At 43.4% G+C, this 27,240-nt stretch overlaps 2 protein-coding genes across 2 annotated transcripts in view; both read left to right on the forward strand.

Moving 5' to 3' along the window:
- Positions 1-4,902, forward strand: part of SLC7A5 (solute carrier family 7 member 5) — a 56,380-nt gene extending 51,478 nt beyond the window's left edge. Inside the window, exon 10 of the mRNA XM_033941059.1 lies at positions 2,076-4,902. Within this exon, the coding sequence (XP_033796950.1) occupies positions 2,076-2,131 (56 nt within the window). The 3' untranslated portion in view covers positions 2,132-4,902. The remainder of the gene's footprint in view (positions 1-2,075) is intronic.
- Positions 4,903-5,253: 351 nt separating this feature from the next.
- Positions 5,254-27,240, forward strand: part of KLHDC4 (kelch domain containing 4) — a 132,721-nt gene continuing 110,734 nt past the window's right edge. Inside the window, exon 1 of the mRNA XM_033941294.1 lies at positions 5,254-5,259. Within this exon, the coding sequence (XP_033797185.1) occupies positions 5,254-5,259 (6 nt within the window). The remainder of the gene's footprint in view (positions 5,260-27,240) is intronic.

The raw sequence follows: 27,240 nt of genomic DNA on the forward strand, positions 1-27,240 counted from the left end.
ATCCGGCGACAGACTGGAAATCCAATGCCGGTCATTGGCTGAATGAAACATAGCCAGCTAGGCTAGTATTCCGTAGCTGGCTGGCTAAATCTTAACGGTCAAAGACCACTCCTTGATTACCGCAATATTGCCTATTTGGCAATTTCCCAGAAGAATATGCAACGAATTGCAAATAATACAAAACGCGGCGGTCAGGCTGATTTTTAGGTTGAAGAAATATGATCACTTAACACCCTCCTATCGAGTACTGCATTGGCTGCCAATGGAGGCGCGGGTGAACTTTATGTTTGGTTGCTTCTGTTTTAAGGCTTTGTTTGATTTAGCTCCCAAACATATAATTGAGCTTTTCTCTTTTGCAACCAACAGACATAAGAGAAACTCACATCTGAATTTTGTTTTACCGCCTGTTAGAGGATGTAAACTTGAAAAACATCATCAAAATCTTTTTTCATATCTAGCAGTGTTATGGGGTAAGGATTTGGAACAATTGCTTTTGCTTACTGACACTTCTGGGGAATTTAGGAGACATCTAAAAACATATCTGGTTTTGAAGTATTTAGGCAGCTAATTCGTAAAAATTTTATTATGCACTATTTTGATCATTTTAGTGTCTCTAATTATTGGCTTTTAACTTTTTTAGTTCTATTCAACTTCTCTTATTGGGTTTTTTTTTTAACTACTGTAAACCGCATAGAACTTTACGGCCTTGCAGTATATAAAATGATTATTATTATTATTATATGGCCATCGAAGTTAGCCCGCGAGCTGCTGCATATTGGCAGTGACTGGCTATGTCAACATGTAACATAGCTGGTCACCTGCCAATCAGATGAGCTGGATATTCACTGCCAGGTAGCCAGCTATATGCTAGTTAGCCGGCCAGGAGCCATTCCCAGCCAGCTAAATGGCGCTGAATATCGGGCCCAGTATCTAAATGTCGTTAAAAACCTTATCAGACATCCTTTGCCCTACTCTGTTATTGTAGAGAAAGCATGGCAAGTGACATCTCCTCCTTCAGAGATGCATGTGTAAAGCACTATCTGCCATGCACTGGAAATCTGAGTGGCTGTGTTAGCTTTTTATTTATATTACAGTTCCATTTGTAACACTTCAGAAAGACATGCAGTCATTTCTGGGGTGGAAAGTCCTGGCATTTTCATCCAGTTCTCATGGGGAAAACTCAGGTCTTGCCAGAGAAGACCTGCGACTTCAATTCACAGCTGCTCTGAGAAATAAACCATTGTCCTTAGCCATTTGCAGGGACCTAGCTCTTCCTGCTACTTGATATAGCCAAGTTCACCCAGTTTTCTTCCCTTTGTGGTCCTCCTCTGAAAGGATTACTCCTACAACATACTTTCTCTCAAGTCCTTGTGTAGTGCTGCTAATGGATATTGTAGAATCTGCGATCTCATTGTTCAATCTACCTCACCAGAATGATTTTTGTTAACCTCCGCTCTTGTATTTGCATTGCTATGTTTCTTGTCAATTATAAATTGGCATGTCTTGTATAACCAGTTTCTTTCCAGTTAATACCTTCCTCCCTGGTCCACTTATAAGGAGCTGTCAAAGGCCATACAAATGACAGGGGCCATTTTTAGAAGCTGCATTAAGTGCTAATGAATGCTTAAAGCAGTAAAAATGTCCTAATACACGGCGTACAAAAATATTCTGTGTTTTGCCCTTTGAATGCTCTAAGCACATGGTATTTTATTGTTTTTGGAGGGGCACTAACTGAATAATGCAGCCAATGTGGTAAGTAATCCTGCGTTAATTTTTTTAAATGGTTGTGCACTCCATGGCCAGAAATTCAATAAACAGAAAATTGCCTATTTTACGGCTGTGCCAGAAATGGGTTTCATGTGTGGGGAAAGTCCTGCGTTAGGGCATGGTAAGCCCCTAAGCCATCAGCTGGTGATTTTGTCAAATAATGTGATCTTTTCAGTCTGATCTCCCCTTGTGATCCCATGTGCTTTAGGATCCTGTTAACATATTGAATTTACAGTATTTGCTGATGTTTATTTAAGGATAACTGACACTTATACTGAAACCTTCTTTTTTTGTCCCCCGCTGAGCAGTTTCCACCACAGTGCTGTGTCAAAAACTGATGGAAGTGGTACCTCAGGAGTTGTGAGCCAAGGGCGCGATACAAGGAAGAATTTGTTGGTCCATGAAAAGTGCACAAATGTTACATTCAACAGGACAATCCTAAACCTAGTTAAAGGCTTTCATGGGCAGCAACCTGCATCAAGCCATAGGGTTGCTCAGTGAAACACCCTTGTCCCAACTAGGCAGCTCATCACCTCCTACAGGAGATAGAGAAGAATGCTGTTCACACCTCAAAAGTACTTGTATTTTAATTTGATTCTATTTAAAATCACTTAAAGACAGAAAACACTCCTCTGATCTGAAGCAGCGAGATTGGGGGAGGCAGGGGCTGTTGGCATATAAATATTTTCAGTAAAGGCAAAAGACTTTCAGTGCTGCGTCCTGAAAATGGGAACGGAGAAGTCAGGCCTGAACCCTCCATGCCTCCTCCTCCACCTCACACACCCCTGCAGCTGGTAAAGACAAGGTGCTCGTGGCCCTTCAGCGCTGGGCGGAGCCTGTACTTTGACTCCTGAGAACCTACAATCTCCCAGATAATTTCCAGACTCATGAGAAGACTATTAAATTATAATTTTTGTATGTTTTAAAAAAAGAGAGAGAGAGATGTCCTACACAGACTTGCTAGAGTAATATTTTGAAAACGAAAATATTGAATCATATTTGCAACTGCTATTCTAGGAAATTTCACTTTTAAAGGTAGAGGAGTGAGTTATGGCTCAAGTTTGGACTATTCATTCATACTCATTCCTTGCATATCAAACCTTAAACACTGCAGTAGTTTCATTCACCTTGTTACTGATATCATATATTGCCGTGGAGTCTCTTGGGCAAACTTTTTGAACTATGCAGGAAAAGGTGCTTTTAACGTGATTAGATCATGTGCTGTAAGATTTATAGGCTGAGTACTTCTTCCCAGCTGTTTTTGTGATATAGTGTGAAATCCAAAATGCTGTTACAAATTGAAAGGTCTCCTAAATAGATTATCTGCTGTATAGCTACAGCTGTACTTACCAGCAAAAAGGTAACCTTTTAGGACCAGATTCTTTTTGTTATGCTGTGGGGCTGGTGTTTGTGATCTGCAAGAGCCCTACACTGCTGTATAGGTGGCAGCAGGGAGCACAGACCGGGTCTTGATGAGTATACAGAAAAGAGCTTATGTGTATCCTCCAATTAATGTCCATCAGTCTACATCCAAAGATTATGTTTTGAGTCTTAACAGACATGTCATGCAGCTCTTTCTATGAGTTTGTCTACAGCACAAACTCTTTTACAAACTAAGGATGAGGGTCCAGTGCATTCATCCTGGTTTGTTTTGGCTCTCAGACTAAAACATTTTTCTACAATGTTCTGTGTAGACAGCTGATCACTGTCTGTGATCAGAAGCAGTAAGTACCAGCCTTTGTGTGTAGAAAGAAGTGATGGGCCCTTTGCAATGGCCTCTCCGAGCTTGCTTTGTGCTCTTGTCACCAGAGCTGCTGCAGGAGAGAGACACTTGGATCAGCCCTGATTTCTCATCTTCCATCCTAACACATTGTGGTATAGGTGATCCCTGTTTCTACGATTTGCAATTAGCTCTGTAGATAACAGGCATAGGTTGTCAGAGTGTGGCACAGTGATTAAAGCTACAGCCTCAGCACCCTGGGGTTGTGGGTTCAATCCCATGCTGCTCCTTGTGACCCTGGGCAAGTCACTTAATCCCCCCATTGCCCCAGGTACATTAGATAGATTGTGAGCCCAAAGGGACAGACAGGGGAAAATGCTTGAGTACCTGAATAAATTCATGTAAACTGTTCTGAGCTCCCCTGGGAGAACGGTATAGAAAATTGAATGAATAAATAAATAAATGCTGTCACATGGAGATGCTCTATAACTAGATATATTTAGACTATGACACCATCAGAGCTGCTTAATTCATGTACTCAAAGTTGACATAATTATTCTGCTAGCACATGTGTTGGTCCTGGAGGCATCTTCCTCATTGATAAATGCACAAGCACCAGGCACACCACTGCCTTGTAACACTTGGTGTTTTCTCTCTAAGGAAAGCACAGAATGTGGGTCCTTTGCAAGAGAAGGTTGTGTGATCACTTTTGTACCTTGAAATGCTGATCTAAAGAAAAATAGTCTAGATGTTACAATTCAGTATTTTTTTGGTTTCTCCTAGTTACTGGTTTAATTTTACTAATTTAATTTTGCAGTTTTTAACTCCTCTATTTATTTTTAGGTGAAACAGTACCTTCCAGTCATAATGCTAAGTGAATGTCTTTTGCTGCATTAATATTGTGTGTTATGTCAGTATTCCATAAAATGCGCTGACCAATCCCTTACCCTACTCTTTGGTAGTCTACTTAATTCTGTGCATTGTCTGCCTTACGCTTCGTTTGTGTAATTGTTTTTTTTCAGGATATCAGAGTTGCTGAATTATATAACATGGGCAAGCAGTGTTTTAAGCAAAGATCTAACAAACTGAGCCTTTGTGGTGCCCATGTTAGTTGCTTGTTTCTCCTCATCTGTTTCCTCCACCCCCCCAAAAAAATACAGCAATTACAGGGGCTGGGCCTTTCGCTGGGGTGTAATACCTCCTATACAGTAAGACTAACTGTAGCTCTTTCCATGTCTGATGTTTCTTTTCACAAGCCAACTAAGCGTGTCAGGGCTTGAGGCAAATGTACCTTGCTCCAGTTCATGGTGCAAGGCAAGGAAGGAACATGAACTCTTCTATGGCCCATTGCCTCCAGTGGTGCTTTTGGTAGCCTTCTTCATTTTAAGACTGAGGAGTGAGTGGCAGCCACCCCCTTTGCTGGAGACTTACAAGTGAAGCTGCTTCTGGTTCTGTACAGCAGCCTGTGCTTTTGAAAGTCCTGTGTTATTTTTGTGAAGAATTGTGCAAAGGTTTAGTTGCTAACTGTTTTCAGAGGTGGGACTTGCAGCAAGCTTCTGGGTAAGGTGATGGAGGGTGATAGGAGGAGATAGCATGGAATATTGCTACTCCTTGGGTTTTGGCCAGGTACTAGTGACCTGGATTGGCCACCGTGAGAACGGGCTACTGGGCTTGATGGACCATTGGTCTGACACAGTAAGGCTATTCTTATGAGGTGGGACTTGGTGGTAGCATTCAGTTTTTTAGGAATGCTTTTAGCACTAAGCATGAAGGTAAGAATGGTGAAGGAGTTTAAAGTTGTGAGAGTCTCAGGGTGTAAATGTGGGTAGTGTCCTGAGGAGTGGGGGGAGGGGAGGGGAACAATTCCATGTGGCCTGTGGTTTGGGTTCCCTCTTCTTAATACCAGTTTATTTTTGATTTTTTACAAATAAATAAACTTTCATACTTTTGTGCCTTTGGTTTTATTCTCTGCTGGTTTCTCTTTTTGATTTATTTTAGTTTCCATTTATTTCAGCTGCCTCTTTGTCTCATCAGTAACTGCTTAATTCCCTTCCTACTCTTCCCCTTTCCTTTTCTTATTTTGTAGCAGAGGGGAAGCATCAACATGAGGTTAACTGAATAGAGAGGTGGACAGTGTTAGCAACAGTTTAAGAGGGAAAGAGATGAAAGATGCAGGAGAGAGAAAGAAGTGAGGAGAGCAAAGGATTGTGGGAAGCACAATTGTGAGGAGAGATGGGGAAGGTTGGGAGAGGGAGAGTAAGAGGGAAGGTTGGGACAGGGAGAGTAAAAGAGGGAGGGGAGAAGGTTGAGATGGAGAGTAAAAGGGAGAGGGCAGCAGCACTGGAAAGGCAAGAGGGAAGAATGAAGCAGCATTAGCTAGGAGGGAGGGATGGGACAGTGGGAGCAACCTTAGTAAAGATGAAGTATGGGTTTTTCTGGTGGGAGACAGTGTGAAGACCAGATTTCCTACCTCTCAGCTCTCCCATTCCCCCTCATGTCTTACTCTCTGTTTCTTGCCCACCCACCAATCCTGCTCCCATCATCTCTACTACTTGTTTATATTCTGTCACAACTGCTGAATCTCTCTCTTCATCTCTGCTCTTCTGGATCCCCACTCAGTCTTTATCAATGCTTTTGCCTTTGAGTCCTCGTTTCTCTTCCTCATAGCTGCTTAGCACCTTTCAACTTCTTCCCACTTCCTGCCTTTGCTGTTCTCGTACCCTTTTTCTTGCTTCCATCCCCCCCCCCTTGCTCCATAGCTTGAATGCCCTGCTCCGTCTCCCTCTCTGGCCTGGCAGACGAGGTTCTGGTTGGATAAGTAACCAACTTCTGACTCTCCCTAATGTGTGAGTCAATTGATCTGGAAGGAAATAAGTTCACAGTGGGAGAAGTGAATGCACTTGCTGACCTGCTAGAGATGGGAAAGCAGTATGGTAACTCACCTCTTGTTGTGGGCCACAACTTGAGAATAGGTAGAGGGTGGAAGCAGACACATGTTCTTACCCCCACCCCTCACCAGCAGAATAGGATCTCCTTTCCTCCCCCATGCTGGGAGCAGGAGTGGTTAACTCCCTGTTCCCTATGGAGCTAGTCTGCCCAGAGTGGCTGCATAGCACAGGAAGCTGACCACTGTGACCTGCTATTGAATGTTACTCCTGCTGTCAGGGAGAGGAGAAAGAGCAATCGAGAAGAAAGTAAGCTACTCGTGCTGCATTGGAGGGAAGTGCAGGAGAAGAGAAGGTCCACTCTGTGCTCTCAGTGAAACTGGGATAGGAGGTAACTGTAGTCCATAATTATTTTACTTAAGATCTGCTATACTGCCTCGGTACACACAAAAACATTTGAAATAGAGCAGGGAGCTACAATTTGGATAGGAAAGAGTCATTCATTACAAGATCATATTTGAATCAATCCAGATAGAGACAAAATGGGGTTTTGGGTGGAGATAGGGGGGGACGACTTAGACACTAACCTGTTGTCACCGAAAGTTGTATATTTAGAGAATGCATGTTCAAAAAAGAATGTTTTTCCAGCTATTCAAAATTTTTTGAGGTTGGATTCTTTGTCCAGTTGTCCAGATTTGGGAACATCTGCTAACCTTTCTGTCTAATGCTTCAGGCTCCTGCAGCCTCTGTTGTAGAGATGACACAGGGACCATTTACTGCGGTAAACCGCGGGTCACTGCAGTAAATCCGCATGAATGGAAACATTTGCAACTGGTTTACCACAAGAATGGGGACAAAACCTTTCACTGCCCTGCTGGAATGGGGACAAGACCTTTTACTGCCCCGTGGGAGCAGTGAAAAGTCTTACTCCTGTGGCAAAAAAAAATTGCGCCTATGTCAGACTCAGCATCTTCTCCCCAGCTCCTCTTGCGCCTATTTTACCTTCAGGAGCCAGCCATGCCACAATGAAGACAGAAGGAACCTAGAACCAAAGCCTGAGACCAATGTGATTTGAAGAATAAAATTACCAGACAACAAAAAGATAAAAAAAATACATTTATTTTATATTTTGTGATTAGAATATTTCAGATTTGAAATATGTATCCTGCTAGAGCTGGTATTAGACATAACTGGGGACCATAAAACCCAGGCTGTGCTTCTTTAGCTTCCAGCTGGCTTAGGGCTCTCTCTCTGACCAGAGGACAGTTGCCCTACTTGCTCTCCCCTAACACTATTCCTGCCATGTGCGACTGAAATATTCTGTTAGCTTGATTTTTCTATGTAGCATTCTGTAGTAATTTGGTTTGTTCAGTTTTCACAATAGTGAAGGGGATATTTGTGAAAGGGAGGCGAAATGGGTTTTGTTGAACTTTGGTATTTTAGCTGGCAGAAGTGGTGCACATGTGCAGTGAAGATTCAAAAGCTTGTGGTACTTACTGGATTGGAGAAGTTTTCCTGTAAGTGCTCTATTGATGTCACCCATGCTATAAAGACTTGTATCCTATTGTCCACAGAGAGCACCTGCTACAAGTAAGCAATTTGATTATTCTGCATTTCTGGTACCTAGAAAGCAAGAAATAACAGTGATGATTTCCCTTAATTACTTTTGGTTAAACTAAGTTACAAGTGAGGAGAGTAGGTTTCCTAGTACAGGTACAAAATTCTTTATCCGAAATTCTTGGGACCAGGCATATTTCGGTATTCAGATTTTGGAATGGTAATATTAAGTCAAGTGTGGTGCAGTGGTAATAAGTCAGAGGGTGTGGCGCAGAGGTTAAAGCTACAGCCTCGGCACCCTGAGGTTGTGAGTTCAAACCCATGCTGCTCCTTGTGACCTTAGGCAAGTCACTTAATACGCCTATTGCCCCAGGTACATTAGATAGATTGTGAGCCTGCTGGGACAGACAGGGAAAATGCTTGAGTACCTGAATAAATGAATGTAAACTGTTCTGAGCTCCCCTGGGAGAACGGTATAGAAATTGAAATAAATATTTGTGTTTATAAAATGACAATTGTCAGAGGAGAAGCTTCCGCCCACACACACGCGACTGCAGGGCAGCACAGGCAGGCTTTGCCGGCATCAGTTTCTTTTCTAAAGCACCATGAAGGTAAGGGGGAGGGAGGGAGATTCGAAGGGCGGTGAGGTGGCGAGAGGGAACAGTGAAGGGGACGGTAGTCCGGTGACGGGGACAGATTTTTGTATGATAATTTTTTGTGAGCGACTGTCTAATGACTTGACCTATGGAAGAGAGGTGGGGGAAGATGTGTACTATATAGTGACACTGTCTTGTGTGCATTGTAATTTTTTAATGGATTACTAGCGGCTTTTTATTTTCTTTGTTCAGTTGTGAACTGTGTTTAGAGATATTTTAAATTAAATAACATGGCAAGTAAGGATTACTTTGGCTACCTCTTCTGTGCTCGTGTGTTCTGCAGGCTTTAGTATCCTGGCAGTACACCATTGGGTCTCTTTAGTACTTGAAGCACCAACTCCTCTAATTTGTTTTAAAGTATTTGATATTTATCATCATGTCCTGCCTTAGATTGTCACTTCTGTAAGTAGCAAGCTGAAACCCAAGAATTTTGTCTTCTGCTGCTCTTTGCAAATGCTACTCTCTTCCTGTTTGTCCTGCTGTATCTTATTTCATCCATTAGGGCCTTAGGTCTTGTAGCCTTCCTCTTTTTGCTTTTTCTGATGATTCTACCTCTCTTCTGCTGTGTGTGGGGGGGGGGGGGCTGTTGCCTTCGCACTACTGTCCCACATCATCATGGAATTGACTTTAATGCACTCCCATTCAAGTTGGCAAAATACAACCAAACCAGCAGATACAGTATAGCATTCTTAATATATAGCTAACAAATAACATAGTAAATGATGGCAGATAAAGACCCAAGTGGTCCATCCAGTCTGCTCAACCATACATACTCCATAAATTAATTTACCATATTTTTCACCCCATAAGACGCACCTGACACACCCTAGATTTAGAGGAGGAAAACAAGAAAAAAACATTCTGAACCAAATTGTGCACCCAGCCTCCCTCACTCCCTGCCAGGCTGTGCACCCTGTCCCCTCTTCCCTGCCAGGCTCTGCACTCTGTTCCACTGCCACCCCCCCCCCCCCCCCTCACCTCATGGTCTAATGGTAGCCTGGGACAGGAGGAATCCATCCCAGCCAACTAACAATTTTTTCCTCCTCCATCCCCCTCATGGTACCTTTTTAAAACACTACTGCCACCCTTTTGAAACACCTGCGCCCGCCCTTTCTTTTAAAACATCCCCCACCCCGCAGTACCTTTTTTTATGCAAGATATCAGAGATGTTTAATTCCAAAAGCTAACATTTAAATTAATAAATGCAAAATAAAATACTTTTTTCTACCTTTGTTGTTTGAACACATTTTTTTGGTAATTTACTTTGACTCCATGTATCTCTTTTCTGTTTTTATCTGTTTCTTCTGTTTGTGCAGGGTCTCCTGTCCCTCTGACATTTCTTCTATTCCCAGGTACCCCATCCTTGCTCCTGTACCCCTATTTGCCCTACCCAGTGATCTTCCTTCTCTGTCCCTGTCCTACTTCCATATCCCCATCTGCCCCTTTTCCAGCATTGTCCCTCAGTGTCCTAATCTCCTCCATTTTCCAGCATTGCCTCTTGTTCCACTGTTCCTACCCTCTCCCTGTCTCCCATTTACAGTCTGCATCCCTGACCCTACCATCCCTCCTCGCCCAGCATCTCTCTTCTATGTTCTTATCTCTCCCCATGTTCAACTTCTCCTCTGTCTCTTCCCTTCTTCTAAAGATCCTTTCACCTCAAGGCCACATATCTTCCTGGCCCCCCTCCCCCCCCTAGTGCTGGCATCTTTTCCTCCTCCAATTCAGTCCCTTTCTTTCCTCTCCTCCTGCTCTTCCCCATCCCTGTTTTCCTCCTTACTACTCCGGCAGCAGCAATTGCATGCAATCTTTCTAGTAGTACCTTTTTAAACGCCCCTTCAGCCTGGTGGTCCAGCGATGTATGAGCCAGCAGGAGTGTGCTTTCTGCGATGCTGCCTGGGCCTGCACCTCTTTCTGAATGGCTGGTGTCAGTTCTCACAAGTCCTGCAAGAACTGATGCCAGTCTTGAATTTTCCACCCCTCAACCTCAAATTATGCCCTCTGCTTTTACCATTTTCCTTTCTCTGGAATAGATTTTGTTCTACGTTAATATCTTTCAAAAACTAGAAGACACTCGACTAGGGGACACTCGATGACGTTACAGGGAAATACTTTTAAAACCAATAGATTTGGACAAGTTCCTGGAGGAAAAGTCTATAGTCTGTTATTGAGAAAGACATGGGGGAAGCCACTGCTTGCCCTGGATCGGTAGCATGAAATGTTGCTACTCCTTGGGTTTTAGCCAGGTACTAGTGACTACTGGATGCAAACATGCAAAATAGTTCATTATTATGTAAATTGAATAATGCAACTCCTGTTGAATTTTGCAGGAGAATAATGTCAGCTCAAAGCTAGTGCTGTTTCCTTCCTGGGAGCCCTTCTAAAAGGGGATGGTACTGTAATATACAAGTATGGTCCAGATTCTTCCTCCCTCCCCCCCAAAAAAAACATATCTTCTAGTCCCTCCAGAGACCTAGGGCTACCTCCAGAAAAAGGAGGATGGATTGAGTCATCCGGGTTTTACTTCCACTCCTGGAAATAAAACCTGGATGTCTCAATCCATCCTCCTTTTTCTGGAGCTATATGATAATCTTATCCAGACCTCCAATGCCCAAAGACACTTTAGTTATGTGGCATTTAAACCCTGTCTTCCCCCTCATTGTCTTGCCCTGTCCCCCCCACCTGATAAAGACCCCCCATTCCTCTCATAGCCCCCCACCCCCAGGCCTATTCAAAGCAATTGAGTGTGGCTTAAAAGTAGGGGGCAGGAGTGATCCCCTGCCAGTTGCACTCAACATGGTGCTCACGATCCCAGCAGTAACTTTGCAATACTACCACTAGGGGTCAGGCTTCCAGGAGATAGGAGGCACAGTTCAATTGTGCATTAGGAATTGGTTACCACTACTATATTGTTTCTATAGCGCTACTAGACATACACAGCGCTGTGCATAGTTTATGCAGGTACTTTCTGCAAGCTCACAATCTATTGGACAGAAACAGAGAATAGGGTTAAATGGCCATTTTTCTTAATGGAGAAGGATACTACACACTGGAGTGCCACAGGGTTCTGTACTGAGACTGGTTCTATTTAACATATTTATAAATGATCTGGAAATTGGAACGACAAGTGAAGTAATTAAATTTGCAGACGACACAAAACTACTCAACTTTGTCAAAACATGTGCACTGTGGAACATTGCAGGTACTACTACTATTTGTCATTTCTATACTGCTGAAAGGAGTATGCAGCATTGTACATTTAACATTCACTAGACAGTCCCTGCTCAGAAGAGCTTACAATTTAATTTGGACAGACTAACAGGACATCTCAGGGTTGGGGAGTTGCTAGCAGAAGGAATGATATGATGGGTAAAGGTAACTCAGTTGAAAGCAGCTTCAAGAAAGGGGGCTTTTAGCTTGGATTTGAATACCACTAGAGACGGAGCATGGCGTATTGATTCTGGCAGCCTGTTCCAGGCATATGGCACGGTAAGAAAGAAGGGACGGAGTCTGGAGTTGGCAGTGGAGGAGAAGGGTACAGACAAGAGGGGACTTACCCGATGAATTAAGTTTACAGGGGGGGAGGGGAGAGCATAGAGGGAGATGCAAGTCAGTAAGAGGAGTTTGAACTGTATTCGGAGACAGATGGGGAGCCAATGAAGTGGGCGGCTCTTGCGTAATATGAGTTGTGCAGCAGCATTTTGAGCATATTGAAGGGGGAAAGAGACAGTTGAGTGGAAGACCTAAGAGAAGTATGTTGCAGTAGTCTAAGCAAAAATTAATGAGAGTGTGGATAAGGGTTTTGGTAGTTTGCTCAGAGAGGAGAGGTCAGATTTTGGTAATATAGAGGAGGAAGCAACAGGTTTTAGTGGTTTGTTGGATCTGAGCGGAGAAGGAGAGAAAGGGATAGCAGCGGATGAGGTTACATCGCTACATACACTGAAAGTATGATGGTAGATAGGTAGACCTTAAGTAATTGCAAATGACAAATTAAATGTCATCACATTCGGAAGAATAATCCAAATCACAGTTACCTAATGCTGGTCTCCACCTGAGTCAGCACCCCCCCCCCCCCAAAAAAAAAAAGATCTAGGTGTCATAGTCACTACACTAAAATCTTCTGCCCCGTTTGTGGCACTGGCCAAAAAAGCAAACAGGATGCTAGGAATTATTAGGAAATGGATAAGCCTAAGACTATTATGCCTCTGTATTGCTCCATTTTATGACCTCACCTTTATTGTGTTCAATTCTGGTCGCCGTATCTCAAAAAAGATATGATTAGAAAAGGTTCAAAGAAGAGCAAGCAAAACTGATAAAAGGGATGGAACTTCTCTTGTATAAGGAAAGGCTAAAGCAGTTGGAAAAGAGATGGCTGAGGGTGATATGATTGAAGTTTCCAAAATCCTGAATGGTGCAGAATGGGGAAAACACAGCTCTCAGATTGATAAACTCATTGAAAAAATGTGATCACATTACCACTGCTTACCAAGACTCGCTGGCTCCCAATACAAGCACGCATACAATAAAAATTCTTTTGCACCCTCTTCAGAGCCCTAAATGGAACGGGTCCCAGCTACCTAAACAAACACCTGATCAGAAATAACACATCAAGACCAAGGAGAACATAGGCGCTCTTCACTCATCCCCAGCAAAAGGCATACAAAGCAAAAAACTATATGGCGAACTACTAGCCACCAGAGCAGCAAAAATAGATGGCCAACTACAAAATATTAAGGAAAGAACTGAAAACTATACTTTTCAAAACGTTTGTCAAATGAGCTAATCAAAAACCTTATAAACCCCCAAAACCTACCGATCATGCTAGTCTTCAATTCGTGTAAGCTCCCTGGGAATGCCCAGGCAACTCTTTTTGTAAACTGCCTAGAACTGAAAAGTATTGGCAGGATAGAAAACACTAATTTAATGTAAAAATGAATCTTTTTTTTTTACTTCCAAAAATGACAAAAACCAGAGGACACAATGAAATTACTTGGAAATACTTTTTTCACTCAAAGAGTAGTTAAGTTCTGGAACTCATTGCCAGATGATGTGGTAACAGCGGTTAGTGTAAATGGGTTAAAATAAAAAAGTTAGTACAATTTCCTGGAGGAAAAGTCTATAATCTGCTATTGAGACAGACATGGGGGGAAGCCACTTGCTTGCCCTAGGATTGGAGAGCATGTATGTTGCTACTCTTTGGGTCTCTGACCTGGATTGGCCACTGTTGGAAAAAGAAAATGGGCTGGAGTGGACCTTTGGTAGTTCTTAGTTCTTATTTTCTTACATTCGTTGCCAGTTGGGTCTGGGAAGCACTTTTAATTTTAAAGAAGTTTTTTAAACTAATTTCTTGATGATGTCACCTAATTACATTCATTTCCAGTGTGCATGTTTTGTTTTTTAATAAGGCTTTCACAGTCAAAGTGAAGCAATCAGATCTGACCCTTGAGGGGAAGCTTGCTTTTTTTCATGTTCCTTTTTTCCTTAATAGGTTGTGCTTATTAGTTTCCAGTTCTCTCTAGCTGCTCAGTGCAGGCTGAGAGTAATTACGTACAGGAGTACTCATACTGGACTATCTTGTGGATCTTATTGGATTTTTTTTTGTTGTTGTTTCTAATTAACTGGTACATTTGTGCTACTGGTAGAACGCTTTATTTTCCACAGTGAGCGCTTCCTCTGATGTGGTTGGGATTCAAGAGGCCAAGTCATGCATTAGCAGATGTATCCACCAACGTGGAAGAGCTGTTTATGAGACTCTCAAAGCACAATGAAGAGCATTTAGAGATTCTCTTCAGCTCCCTTGTTCCTTAAATAGGCCACACTGCAAACCAGAGCAGCACAAATCACAGGCATTCAGCTCAGGGAGATCTACTCATATGTCTCTTCTGATGCACACACTGTGACAAGGGATGCAACGCTGATGGAATTGGTCAGAAGTGAAAGACAACAGTCAACACTGCATAATCATCTCAAAAGGAAATTCAGAAGCTTAAAACTTTTAAAATTAAAATGACTAGACACCTCAGAGCTAACAGTGAAGGACTCAGCAGAGATCTGGGTTTATTAACACACCTCAAGTAATACGTTTCCAAAACCTTAACACAGGGGTAGGGAACTCCGGTCCTCGAGAGCCATATTCCAGTCGGGTTTTCAGGATTTCCACAATGAATATGCATGAGATCTATTTGCATGCACTGCTTTCAATGCACATTCATATTTTATTATTCACGTAGGTTTTGGCAATGAGGAAGGGTGTTTCAGCTCCCAAAATCTAATCGAGACTTGTAGTTCAACTCCACCTTAATTTTTTTTGTTAACCTTAAGGCTGACTGGGGGCTGGCCACCAGGGATTTCCTCACGCAGGAGCGCACAGGCCCCTGGCTTGTGATTCCATTGGCCAGTACCCAATTTCAAGATGCAGAAAACAACTCTCCACTTCCTACTCCTGCTCCTCCATTCCTCTGTAGTGTTTAGGCAACATAAGAGGGGGTGAGACTGGAATGGACAGGTGTCTGTATATTTCTATTTATAATTTGCAGTCACTTCTGGTGAGGGAGTTTCTGCGATTAGTATAACATAAGAACTTAAGAGCTGCAGAACTAGGTCAGTCCAAAGGTCCATCTTGCCCGTTATTCAACTGAGGCCGGCGCAAGAAGGAGATGGAAGATGCTGCTTGCACTGGCAAACATTTCAAGAGGTATAGCAGGGGTGGGAGAGGAGGAGAGGCATTTGGTGCCCCTGCCAAGATGGCACCCGGAGGTGGTCTGCCCCTCTTACTGTGCCACTGGTCCTATGAGCCGATGTCAGGTGGGAAAGCACCAGCATGCATGTGGTATGGGCTTTGCCTAATGATTTAAAGTGACAGTGTGCTTGGCAGTATCCATACTGGGTTCCATGGATGACATCACCCACGTTTGAGAATACAATATATGCCTGCTGTCCTTGGAGACCACCTGTTACAGGTAAGTATCTTTGCTTCACTAACTGGCAGGTCAAAACAGTGTACAGACTAAACAAAAGTAGTGAAAGAAATACAAACACCAATAGCAAAGTTCCTAAAACATCCTTGTGCTCATTTTTATAAAGGGTCAAAACAGACAATACACAGATACATAGTAACCAAGCAGATAACAGCAAATAAGGACCTGCATAGACCATCCAGTCTGCCTAACAAGATAAATTCATAAAGCATGATGTGATACTACCGTTACAGTGATTTTATTTGATATACCGCCATTATTAACCCCCAAAAAGTCAAAGCGGTTAACAATAGATAAAAATCTGAGGGAAATAATTAAAAACCAACAAATAAACTGGCTTTCTTTCTGTCACTCTCTCTCCTTAGCCGCTTTCTGTCTATCTTTCTGTCTCTCTCTCTCCTTAGCTGCTGTCTGGCTGTCTCTGTTTCTGTCTCTCTCCTTAGCCACTGTCTGTCTGTCTTTTGGTCTCTTTCTCTCCTTGGCCGCTGTCTGTGTCTTTCTGTCTTTTTCTCTCTCTCTCTCGTTGGCCGCTGTCTGTCTGTCTTTCTGTCTCTCTCTCTCCTCTCTGTCTCTTTCTCTCTCTCCTTGGCCGCCGTCTGTGTGTCTGTTTTTCTGTCTCTTTCCCTCCCTCCCTCCCGTTCCCCGCCTGGCCCAGCTTCCCTTCCTTTGGCCGCCCCTCAGCCCACCCCATCCCCTCTGCGGTAGCGCCACCAGCCTCCAACAAATCCTCATCCTTGACCCACCCAACGAACTGAAATTCACCCAGAGGGGAGGGTGGAGGCAGAGGAGGAGGCCGTGCGACCAGGGAGCAGCAGTGATGTGGCCTTCCCTCCCCTAGCTCCGTAGCTCGGTAAGCCGCCACCCTCTCTCTCCCCGATGTCAGCTCAGAATGTGCGCACGCGCCGAATGCCGCACTCTCCAACATTTCTCTGCCGCCACGGAGCCATGAAGATTGAAGTGCGCGTGCATGCTAAGGGTATTATTATATAGGATGTAAATATTCAGGGTGCTGATGATACAGGACCTGATGAACTAGAGTTAGTGTTTTGAATTGTATCCTAGAATGAATTGGCAACCGATGGAATTTTAGATATAAATTCTTTTACAAAGCCACTCAACTACGGCACCAAAGCCCTTAATTTCCAATGAGCTTGGGTGGCGATTACCGCAGGCTGCCACGCTAATCAGCTTAGTATAAGGGGAGGGGGGGTAATTCAGGCAGCTCTTATAGAATTTCCCCTTATGCCTAAAATAACACTTCATAAAGTAAAAAGCCTGTTCATCAAGAAGTGCTGCCAGCGTCAGCTTCATCTCCACTTGAAAGTGACCCAACTAATCACTGTGTTTTTGGCTGGAAACCCGTAACCAGTTCAACAAACATAGACAACCGAACAGCAAAATTCAGATGACATGATCCACTGTTTGCATGACGAGGTTTGCAATAGCAAAATACCTAGCTCGCGGTTTGGCTGTTTAATTTGCTTATTGAGGAATTGTCACATCTCCCTTCCACTTTCACTTTTACAAGGGTCAATTTCATAAATAATGCACACTATTTTTGTTTATTTTTTTCCAAGTATTTCTTACAATCCTTCAGTATAGTCTCCCTGCTTTGCAATGACTGAGTCCCAATGTCCGGGAAGCTTCATTATTCCCATCCAAGACACCGTTTTAGTTCAGTTGCCAAATGGGCTCGAGTACTGGCAGAAAAAAAAGCTACTTCCAGAGATGCAAAATGATGTCCACTCAAAGGTTGTTTCAACTTTGGAAATAGGTCAAAGTCGGTGGTCTCATGTCTGGACTGTAGGGAGCAGGAGGTAACACTTCCCAGCCGTATTTGCATAATTTTCAATGACATTCCCTATGTGCGGGTGAGCGTTGTCGTGAAGAATGAGTGGCCCAGCCAAGAGCAACTGAGGTTGGGTTTTGTGCATTTTTTTGAAAAAAAAAAATCATGATAATACACTGCTGACTTCTTCCACGTGGAACTTTGTCTGTGATGATGATGCCTTCATGATCATAAGCAAAAATCATCATTTGTTTGACTTTTGATTGAGCTCGTCAAAATTTTTTTGGTTGTGGGGAAGATGGAGCTCTCCACTCGTCATTGAAAAACTACGCGAATACGGCTGGGAGGTGTTACTTCCTGCTCCCTACATTCCAGACCTGAGTCCACCAGACTTTGACCTTTTTCCAAAGCTGAAACAACCTATGCGTGGACATCATTTTGCATCTCTGGAAGAGCTTTCTTCCGCCGGTCCCCGAGCCATTTGGCAACTGAACAAAACGGTGTCTTGGATGGAATAATGAAGCTTCCCGGACGTTGGGACTCAGTCATTGCAAAGCAGGGAGACTATATTGAAGGACTGTAAAGAAATATTAAAAAAAAAAAAAATGTAAATGAAAAAAAAATAGTGTGCATTATTTATAAAATGACCTTTGTACTTTTAACTGCAAGCATCAAATGTAAAAGTAACAAAAATTGACAAAATGATTAATTCAGTAAAAGAAACAAAGTACTTCTTTACAAGTAAAAGTATCAAAATATTTACTTAAGTATAATAACTAATTACATTTATTTATTCCACCCCCCTGTGCTGCCGAGCAGCATGAGCTAAATGCCGAGCCACCCATAGGAGTAGAATGAGTGGCTCTGATTGGCAGCACAGCTTGATCAAAGAGGGGGCTGGGGAGGGCTTTGACAGAAATTCCAGTAAGTTGGAAGTGGAACCTAAGGGCAGTATCGGGTGGACTTCTACGGTCTATGACCCAGAAATCTATATACAGTATATAAAATCGGAGGTATGTGTGTGTGTATGTGTGTATGTGCCGCAATCATGCAAAAACGGCTTGACCGATTTGAACGAAACTTGGTATGCAGATCCCTCACTACCTGGGGTGATATGTTCTGGGGTCTCACGGCCCACCTGCACACGTGGGCGGAGCTACAAACAGAAAATCAGATTTCACCCATTCATGTCAATGGAAAAAATGTAAAAAGCTGCCATTCTCACAGTAATTCACAAACGTCTTGACCAATTTGAACGAAACTTGGTATGCAGATCCCTCACTACCTGGGGTGATATGTTCTGGGGTCTCACGGCCCACCTGCACACGTGGGCGGAGCTACAAACAGAAAATCAGATTTCACCCATTCATGTCAATGGAAAAAATGTAAAAAGCTGCCATTCTCACTGTAATTCAAAAACGGCTTGACCGATTTGAACGAAACTTGGTATGCAGATCTCTCACTACCTGGGGTGATATGTTCTGGGGGTCTCGCGGCCCACCTGCACACGTGGGCGGAGCTACAAACAGAAAATCAGATTTCACCCATTCATGTCAATGGAAAAAATGTAAAAAGCTGCCATTCTCACAGTAATTCAAAAACGGCTTGACCGATTTGAACGAAACTTGGTATGCAGATCCCTCACTACCTGGGGTGATATGTTCTTGGGGTCTCGCGGCCCACCTGCACACGTGGGCGGAGCTACAAACAGAAAATCAGATTTCACCCATTCATGTCAATGGACAAAATGTAAAAAGCTGCCATTCTCACAGTAATTCAAAAACGGCTTGACCGATTTGAACGAAACTTGGTATGCAGATCCCTCACTACCTGGGGTGATATGTTCTTGGGGTCTCGCGGCCCACCTGCACACGTGGGCGGAGCTACAAACAGAAAATCAGATTTCACCCATTCATGTCAATGGAAAAAATGTAAAAAGCTGCCATTCTCACAGTAATTCAAAAACGGCTTGACCGATTTGAACGAAACTTGGTATGCAGATCCCTCACTACCTGGGGTGATATGTTCTGGGTTTCTCTTCACTCAAGAATTTATATGTTCTTGCTCCTGGAGGTGAAACTAAAATTGTTGTTTATAATCACGTTTTGCGTTAGTTGTATTGTATTCATTTTGTCAAATATTTCACATTATAATTTGAATATTGTACTTTTTATTAAGCTGTAAAAAAATAATTTCATTCACCACTATAAAGTATCTTTATTTGAATCCATTTACAGTGTTATTGCTATAATTAAATACCTGTGCAACGCCGGGGCATCAGCTAGTACCAAATAAAAAAAGACAAGTTAATCACGAATTTATAATGCTTATTACTATTGGGCAGGCTGGATGGATCGTTCAGGTCTTTATCTGCTGTCATTTACTATGTTACTATGAATTTTAAAAGGAGTTAAGCAAATTTCTGGAGCAACAGCTAGTAGACTGTTTTTTTCACTGGGAGCAAATAGAATGGAGTTTATTTACTTTTTGGGATCAGGATGCTGTGCTTGATGGATTTATTTTTGTCTGGCTCATTATGGCAGTTCATATGTGTTCTTGACAGTGTGGACGGAATACCAGGACATAAGAATAGTCTTACTGGGTCAGACCAATAGTCCATCAAGCCCAGTAGCCAGTTCTCACAGTGGCCAATCCAGGTCACTAGTACCTGGCCAAAACTCAAAAAGTAGCAACATTCCATGCTACCGATCCAGGGCAAGCAGTGGCTTCCCCCATGTCTTTCTCAATAACAGACTTTTCCTCCAGGAACTTTGCAAACCTTTCTTAAAACCAGCTACTATGGTAATAGTTGGTAACAATATTGAGATGAGCATTAAAAAAGCACCACAAATAGTGTTTGGGGAATGAACTGGAACTCTGCTAGAGAAAATGTTTGTTTTCAAAAACAGTGCAGCGAAGACTGGTTTAGAGAGACTTGGAGGCTTTTAAATCAGTTTCAAACTGAAAAAGGCTAAGTGTGGACAGGGGCTTGGCATCCTGAGCTGAGCCAGCTAGAATGAAACCCATAAGAACTCACTTATAGAGAACCCGAAATGTCCCTGAAACACAGGAACACAAAGGTATTACGTTGCAGTATAGCTGAATAACATAGAAACTCTGGCTGAAATTAATCCCCTAAGGAATTTGCTATCCAAGGCTGCATAGTGGCTGGTTCTGATTATTCTTTCTGCTTGCATCAGTAACAGATGAATGCCGGGGGGGGGGGGGGGGGGGGGGGAGGGGTCTATTCCTGTTTACAGACTAAGTTCTACACGCACATCAGATGTTTGGGAGGCTTTCCTGACGTTACTAAATGGGAAAGAATTACCAAGTGGAGAGATTTGCATCCACTTTCTGTGACATTGCATTGAATAAGCTATTGATAACTTTTCGAGAGCTTGGTATATCAAGAAGATGTTCTCACATAGGGACAAAGCAAGAGAAAATCTTTAAACCCTTAGAGTACAGCAGGAAGTGCAAGGTGGCCATGAGAGCCCTTTCGACTGGCCACTAAGAACATAAGATTTGCCACTGCTGGGTCAGACCAGTGGTCCATTGTGCCCAGCAGTCCGCTTACGCAGCGGCCCTTAGATCAAAGACCAGTGCCCTATTTGAGTCTAGCCTTACCTGCTTATGTTCTGTTCCAGCAGGAACTTATCCAACCTTTTCTTGAATCCCTGAAGGGTGCTTTCCCCTATAACAGCCTCCTGTGAGAGGAACTGTATGTGAAGTTGTCAGTAGAGTTCATATCATCATCTACTATCATCATTCTGCTGCCCCTCAATATCTCTCCTCACTTTTCTCTCCTTATTCATCTCCCAGACAACTCCGTTCCTCAGATAAGTCACTCTTAACGTTACCCTTCTCCTCCACTGCCAATTCCAGACTTAGTTCCTTTCATCTAGCTGATCCCTATGCCTGGAATAAATTACCTGAGTTTGTCCGTCAAGCCCCTTCCCTTGTTTAAAAGCAGACTGAAAACCCACCTTTTTTATACAGCCTTCAATCCTTAACCCTACTCCCCATTGCCCTCTAACCCAGCCCACTGGTTAACCGTTCCCCTTAACTGTATCCATGACATCCTGTTTGTCTGTTTAGATTGTAAGCTCTTTCGAGCAGGGACTGTCTTCTTTGTGACTCTCTACAGCGTTGTATACATCTGGTAGCACTATAGAAATAATTCATAGTAGTAGTAGTAATGTGAAGAGTTTCAGTTTTTGGGAAGCAGAGCTGAGAATGTGATGTCATAATGCCTCATCCCACCAATAAGAGCCAACCTCATCAGTGATATCACAATGACTTGATTGTCCTATGCTCCCCTCTGCCCTCCAACCCAGCCAGCTGATTAACCTCTCCCCTTAACTGTATCCATGACATCCTGTTTGTCTGTCTTGCCTGTTTAGAGTGTAAGCTCTTTTGAGCAGGGACTGTCTTCTTTGTGACTCTGTACAGTGCTGTGTGCATCTGGTAGCGCTATAGAAATAATTCATAGTGGTAGTAATGTGAAGAGTTTCAGTCTTTGGGAAGCAGAGCTGAGCTTGTGATGTCATAATGCCTCATTCCACCAATAAGAGCCAACCTCATCAGTGATGTCAGAATGGCTTGATTGTCCTGTACAAGCCAGCAGATTAACCGTTCCCCTTAACTGTATGCATGACATCCTGTTTGTCTGTCTTGTCTGTTTAGATTGTAAGCTCTTTGGAGCAGGAACTGTCTTCTTTGTACAGTGCTGTGTATGTCTGGTAGCGCTATAGAAATAATTCATAGTAATAGTAGTGCGAAGAGTTTGGGAAGCAGAGCTGAGTTTGTGATGTCATAATGCCTCATTCCACCAATAAGAGCCAACCTCATCAATGATGTCACAATGGCTCAATTGTCCTGTACTCCCCTCTGCCCTCCAACCCAGCCCGCTAATTAACCGTTCCCCTTAACTGTATCCATGACATCCAGTTTGTCTGTCTTGGCTGTTTAGATTGTAAGCTCTTTTGAGCAGGGACTGTCTTCTCTGTGACTCTGTACAGCGCTGAATAAGTCTGGTAGTGCTATAGAAATAATTGATAGTAGTAATAGTATAAAAGGCAGAGAGAAGAGACATGTGTGAGGAAGCCAGTAGAGCTTACACCATAGTTTCTAGAAGAGACAGAGAGAGGAGCTATGCATGAGATGATCAGAAGAGCCCATACCACTACCCACCAGAAGAGACAGAGAGAGAAACTGTAGGTGAAGTTGTCAGTAGAGTTTATATCGCCATCCACTGTAAAGTCAGCAAGAAGAGATGTGTGTGAGGAGGCCAGAAAGGCTCATGCCATCAGTTTCAGGAAGAGATAAAGGAGCTGTGTGTGAGGTGGTAAGAAAAGCCCATACCACTATCCACTTGAGGGACTGAGGTAGGAGTTATGGGGTAGAGAATGACACGGGGACAAATTTTTCCCCGTCCCTGTGGGAACTCATTTCCCAGTCCCTGCAAGTTCTTTTCCTATCCCTGCCTCATTCCTGCAAGCTCTGTCCTCATCTGCACGAGCCTCAAACACTTTAACATCATAAGTAGCAACATTCTAGAGCTCCAATTGTGATGTCATAATGCCTCATTCCACCAATGCCTAAGCTCTGTCCTCATCTGCACAAGCCTCAAACACTTTAAAATCATAAGTGTTCAAGGCTTGTGCGGTTAAGGCAGAGCTTACAGGAATGGGACAGGGACAGGGGCAGCGACAAAACTTGCGGGGACGGGATGGGGAAATTGAGTTCCTGTGGCGATAGAGACAAATTTGTCCCTGTGCCATTCTCCTTTATGGGGCTCATTTTCAAAAGAGATAGATATCCGAAAGACAGCATAAACTGTCGCTTGGTCGTCTTACTAGTGAAAACATCCAAGTGGGCATTTTCAAAACTGACTTTCTAGACATCCTTCTGGCTGTTTTGTCTCCGGTGCATCTAATCTAATCTAATCTAATCTAAACCTTAGGTTTATATACCGCATCATCTCTACATTCGTAAAGCTCGACACGGTTAACAAGAGTTAGGGTAGAAAGGAACTCCAGTAGAGGGAAGAGGCAAAATGAATCTAAATCTTAAGCGGGTGTGTTTTGGGCGGGATTAGCCCTTGAACATTTTACAACAATAATCAAACCTTTTACAAAACGTCCAGGGCCCAATTTGGACATTTTGGGCTAAAACTATTTTTTAAATGAATAAGGGCCAAAGAGGTACCACCTGACCAGCTGACCCCCCTCCTACCCCCCCCCCCAAATATCTGCATGAAACAGTCCATAGCTGTCTCTATGACAGCTGCAGACACTATGGCCAGTTCAAGCAGAGCTGCAAGCAAAGGTCTGGAGTACCCTGGTGGGCAGGGCAGTGCAGTGGACTGCAGAGAAGGGGACCCAGGCACACTTGTGGTGGAAAGTGTGAGCCCACCAAAAACCTACAGTACTGTCATATAGGTGACAGCTGCAGGCATAAGGGCTATTGGGGTGATAGGCAGTGGGTACAGTAGGGGAGTTTTGAAGGGCTCACCCTATAATGTAAGGGGGGTTATGGTGAGATGTGTACCTGGCACCCTTAATGTGAAGTTCACAGCAGTGCTCTATAGGGTATCCACTGCTCTGCTGGCATGTCTGTGTGGCCAGTCCATTCAAAATGCTGGCCCCCTCACACATGCAAATGGCTTGTTTCTGACATTTTTACTTTGGACTTTTTTTTTCTCAATAATAGCAAAATAAAAAAAAACACAAAAACATCTGACTTGACAAACATATAACTGAGTATAGCAATAATTGATCACAAACAATGAATTGGCTCCAATTAGGATTTTCACGCACATCTTGCTGATCACTGTGCTATAAAGATGTGCATGGAACTCTCTTAGGGTACATCTGAACAGATGAATTGGAGCAGCTGAAATATCTACCAGAACTAAAGCCATTTTGGTGGCTGGGGTGAAATTGTGGAAGATGGTGGGTAACATCCAGCACTTTAAAAAGCTTTTATTTGCAGAAGCTGTTTTTTTTTTTTTTTTTTTAAATAGATGAGGAGTACTTTTTAATAGGAAGCAGTAGATGCGGAATGAGAGATTCTTATATTTTCTTATTATTTCTTATGTGGATATATTGTATATTGCCCAGGAATTAGAAATGTGTAAAATAAATAAATAAAAGTTTATATATGTATTTTATAACCTGCTTAGGTTTTAGGTGGGCTATAAATTTTTTAAGTAACTGAATAAATTTACTGGGCTATTTTGGGAACAAAAAATAGACATCTAGTTGGGCCATTTTCAAGAAAAAAAGATAGATGTTTTACAGGTTCAAAAATGGCCACTTTCTCCAGCTATTTTTGTGGACATTTTTCTCTTAGATGTCCTATTAAAAATGTTCCACATCTTAGGTGTATAATAGAACCTACACTTCCATCCACTAGAGGAGACAGAGCTCGAAGCTGGGGCCCTGAGACTGTAAGCAGCGCCTGCCACGACAGAATTGAAGCTCCCAAGGACCCTAGGCACTGGAAATGTAGACCGGGGTTTTACAGGCCTACGTTTCTGGTGCCCAGGGTCCTTTCGGAATCACAGCCAGCAGTGCATAGTGATGCCGAAGTCCAGCGTCGCCCCTAACCATGCCCACTTCCCAGATGCCAGTTCTGGAAGACGCACAGTGGCTATTTTAACGAGGGTTTAATTAGGTTTTAATGGCGTGACCAATTGTTATCCCAGTTTAAACCAATTAATTTAGGTGGAGTTAGGGCGGCTACCACCGCCTTATTTTCAGCTGCTTTTGTGGAATTTGGTCAGTAGAGGTCATCCCACCATCCACTAGAAAAGGCAGAGAGAGGATCTGTGTGTGAGGTGGGCAGGAAAGCCCCATCACTATCCAGTAGACGAGACAGAGAGAAGCATTGGTAGAGTTCATCCCATCAATTGCTGGAGAATAAGTGTCGCCCTGGCAACTGATAAGGACATTTGCAAGATGGGAGGGGGGGGGGGCAGATAAGAGAAAGAATGAAGAAAGGAAGGGGGGGGGGAAATGAGAAAAATTAAAAATGCTCCCCTCTAAGGCAAAAATTCCCCTCTCTGCTCAAAAATCTCCAACAAACTGAGGTGTCATTGTTGCAGGTTTCCGGGTCTGGCTGCGTCTTTGTCAGGCACAAACCGACGTTTCAGCCACCCTGCTGTGGCTTTCTTTAGGGTATGCTCTGAGGTCTGCCGTGTGACTTTGGAAATAGTGGGTTCACTGACCTGATTGGGAACAGGGCAGTCTACCAATTTGAATTTCTGGCGGGAAAGTCAGTTGGTCAGAAATTCAAATTTTGTTGTGAAACGCCATAGAATGGAAAAGTAGGGGGGAGGGAGTTTAATTTCAAGGATTTCGTCTTTTAATATCCTAAGCTTTGTGTTAATAGTGTTATGAGCAATTTGTTTAATATGTTTCTCCTGCTTTATTGTATCTTATTATATAAAATTTCAATAAAAATTTTGGAACTGAAAAAAAAAAAGATGGTCTCCCCATGGAGCTGGGTTAGATGTTCTCTCAGGGTTTCCATAGCTGGCATTGTGCTTGGCATCTCTGTGGACAAAGCAAGTGACACTCTGACCTTTATCTGGCACAAACTTTCCTAAGAGGATGATTATTTTATGAGCAGGCAGAGATTATTAATTAAGGGCCATACAAATTCAACCTAGTTTGAATGAAAACATTTATATCTTTAGTGGACTGATATGTTGAGGTAAGCTGGTTGCTGGTTGCCGGTGGTGGTCTTGAATCTATATTGTTTATTGCTGGCCCTCAGCCACCAAATCTAAGTTCCCATGACCCTAAAAGAGGCGCCAGAAGTCTGAGCTTCCCATGGTGAGGAAAGTGGAATGGACTCATAGACAGCACTGACGTTTACTAGCCCAGAGTTATTTCAGTCAGGAATGTCCTGGTGAGATGAAAAGCGTCTCTCCTATGTGAGTTTCCCAGCGCGACAGGGGAGCCCTCCAGGGCTTCACAGTCCAGTTCATCAAATAATATAATTGCAAGGTTGAATAAATATACATAAGCTATCCACTGTTAGTAACTCAAGTGTGAGAATCTGCAAAACAGCAGGTTGAAAGGCAAAGGCACACACAATGGGAGGAAACCAGGGAGGGAAGGTTCTCTAGAGTCCATGGGGGGTGTTTTGACCACCAGAACATGAACACACATCAGCGGATCTGAGCTTTTCTCATCATATGATTCAAAGAAGAAATGAGGGAGAGTTGGGAGAGCTTTTGGACAGCTGGTAGTTGAAGGAGGTGCAATGGGTGTAGACTATCGCTAATTATCGAGAAAGACATGGGGGAAGCCACTGCTTGCCCTGGATCGATAGCATGGAATATTGCTACTCCTTGGGTTTTGGCCAGGTATTAGTGACCTAGATTGGCCACTATGAGAACAGGCTACTGAGCTTGATGGACCATTGGTCTGATGCAGTAGGGCTATTTTTATGTTCTCCCTCCCATCCCACTGTGCAGCAGAACCCCGCTGACCCTCCCACCGTGAGACTGACATACCTCCACTCCGAGGCCTCCAAAAACAGCAGAGGTGGCAGCGCTCTGAACGGGCTACTTCACGGCCTTCCCCGCCGGGGCCTTCCCTGTGCCAGTCACTTTATGACATCATTAGTGATGCGGCAGGGGGAAGGCCCCAGTGGGGAAGGCAATGAAGCAGCCTGTTCAGAGTACTGCCACCGCTGCTCTTTATGGAGGCCTCGGAGCGGAAGTGTGTCAGTCTCACGGTGGCAGGTTCGGTGGCGTTCTGCTGCACAGGAGGATGGGAGGGATAGAAAGATGCTGCATAAGGGGATGGGTGAGAGGGTCGGTGGGGTTCTCCTGCACAGGGGGATGGGAGGGAGAGATAGAAAGATGCTGCACAAG

Source organism: Geotrypetes seraphini, chromosome 4 (genome assembly GCF_902459505.1).
Source record: "Geotrypetes seraphini chromosome 4, aGeoSer1.1, whole genome shotgun sequence".
NCBI classification, from domain to species: domain Eukaryota; kingdom Metazoa; phylum Chordata; class Amphibia; order Gymnophiona; family Dermophiidae; genus Geotrypetes; species Geotrypetes seraphini.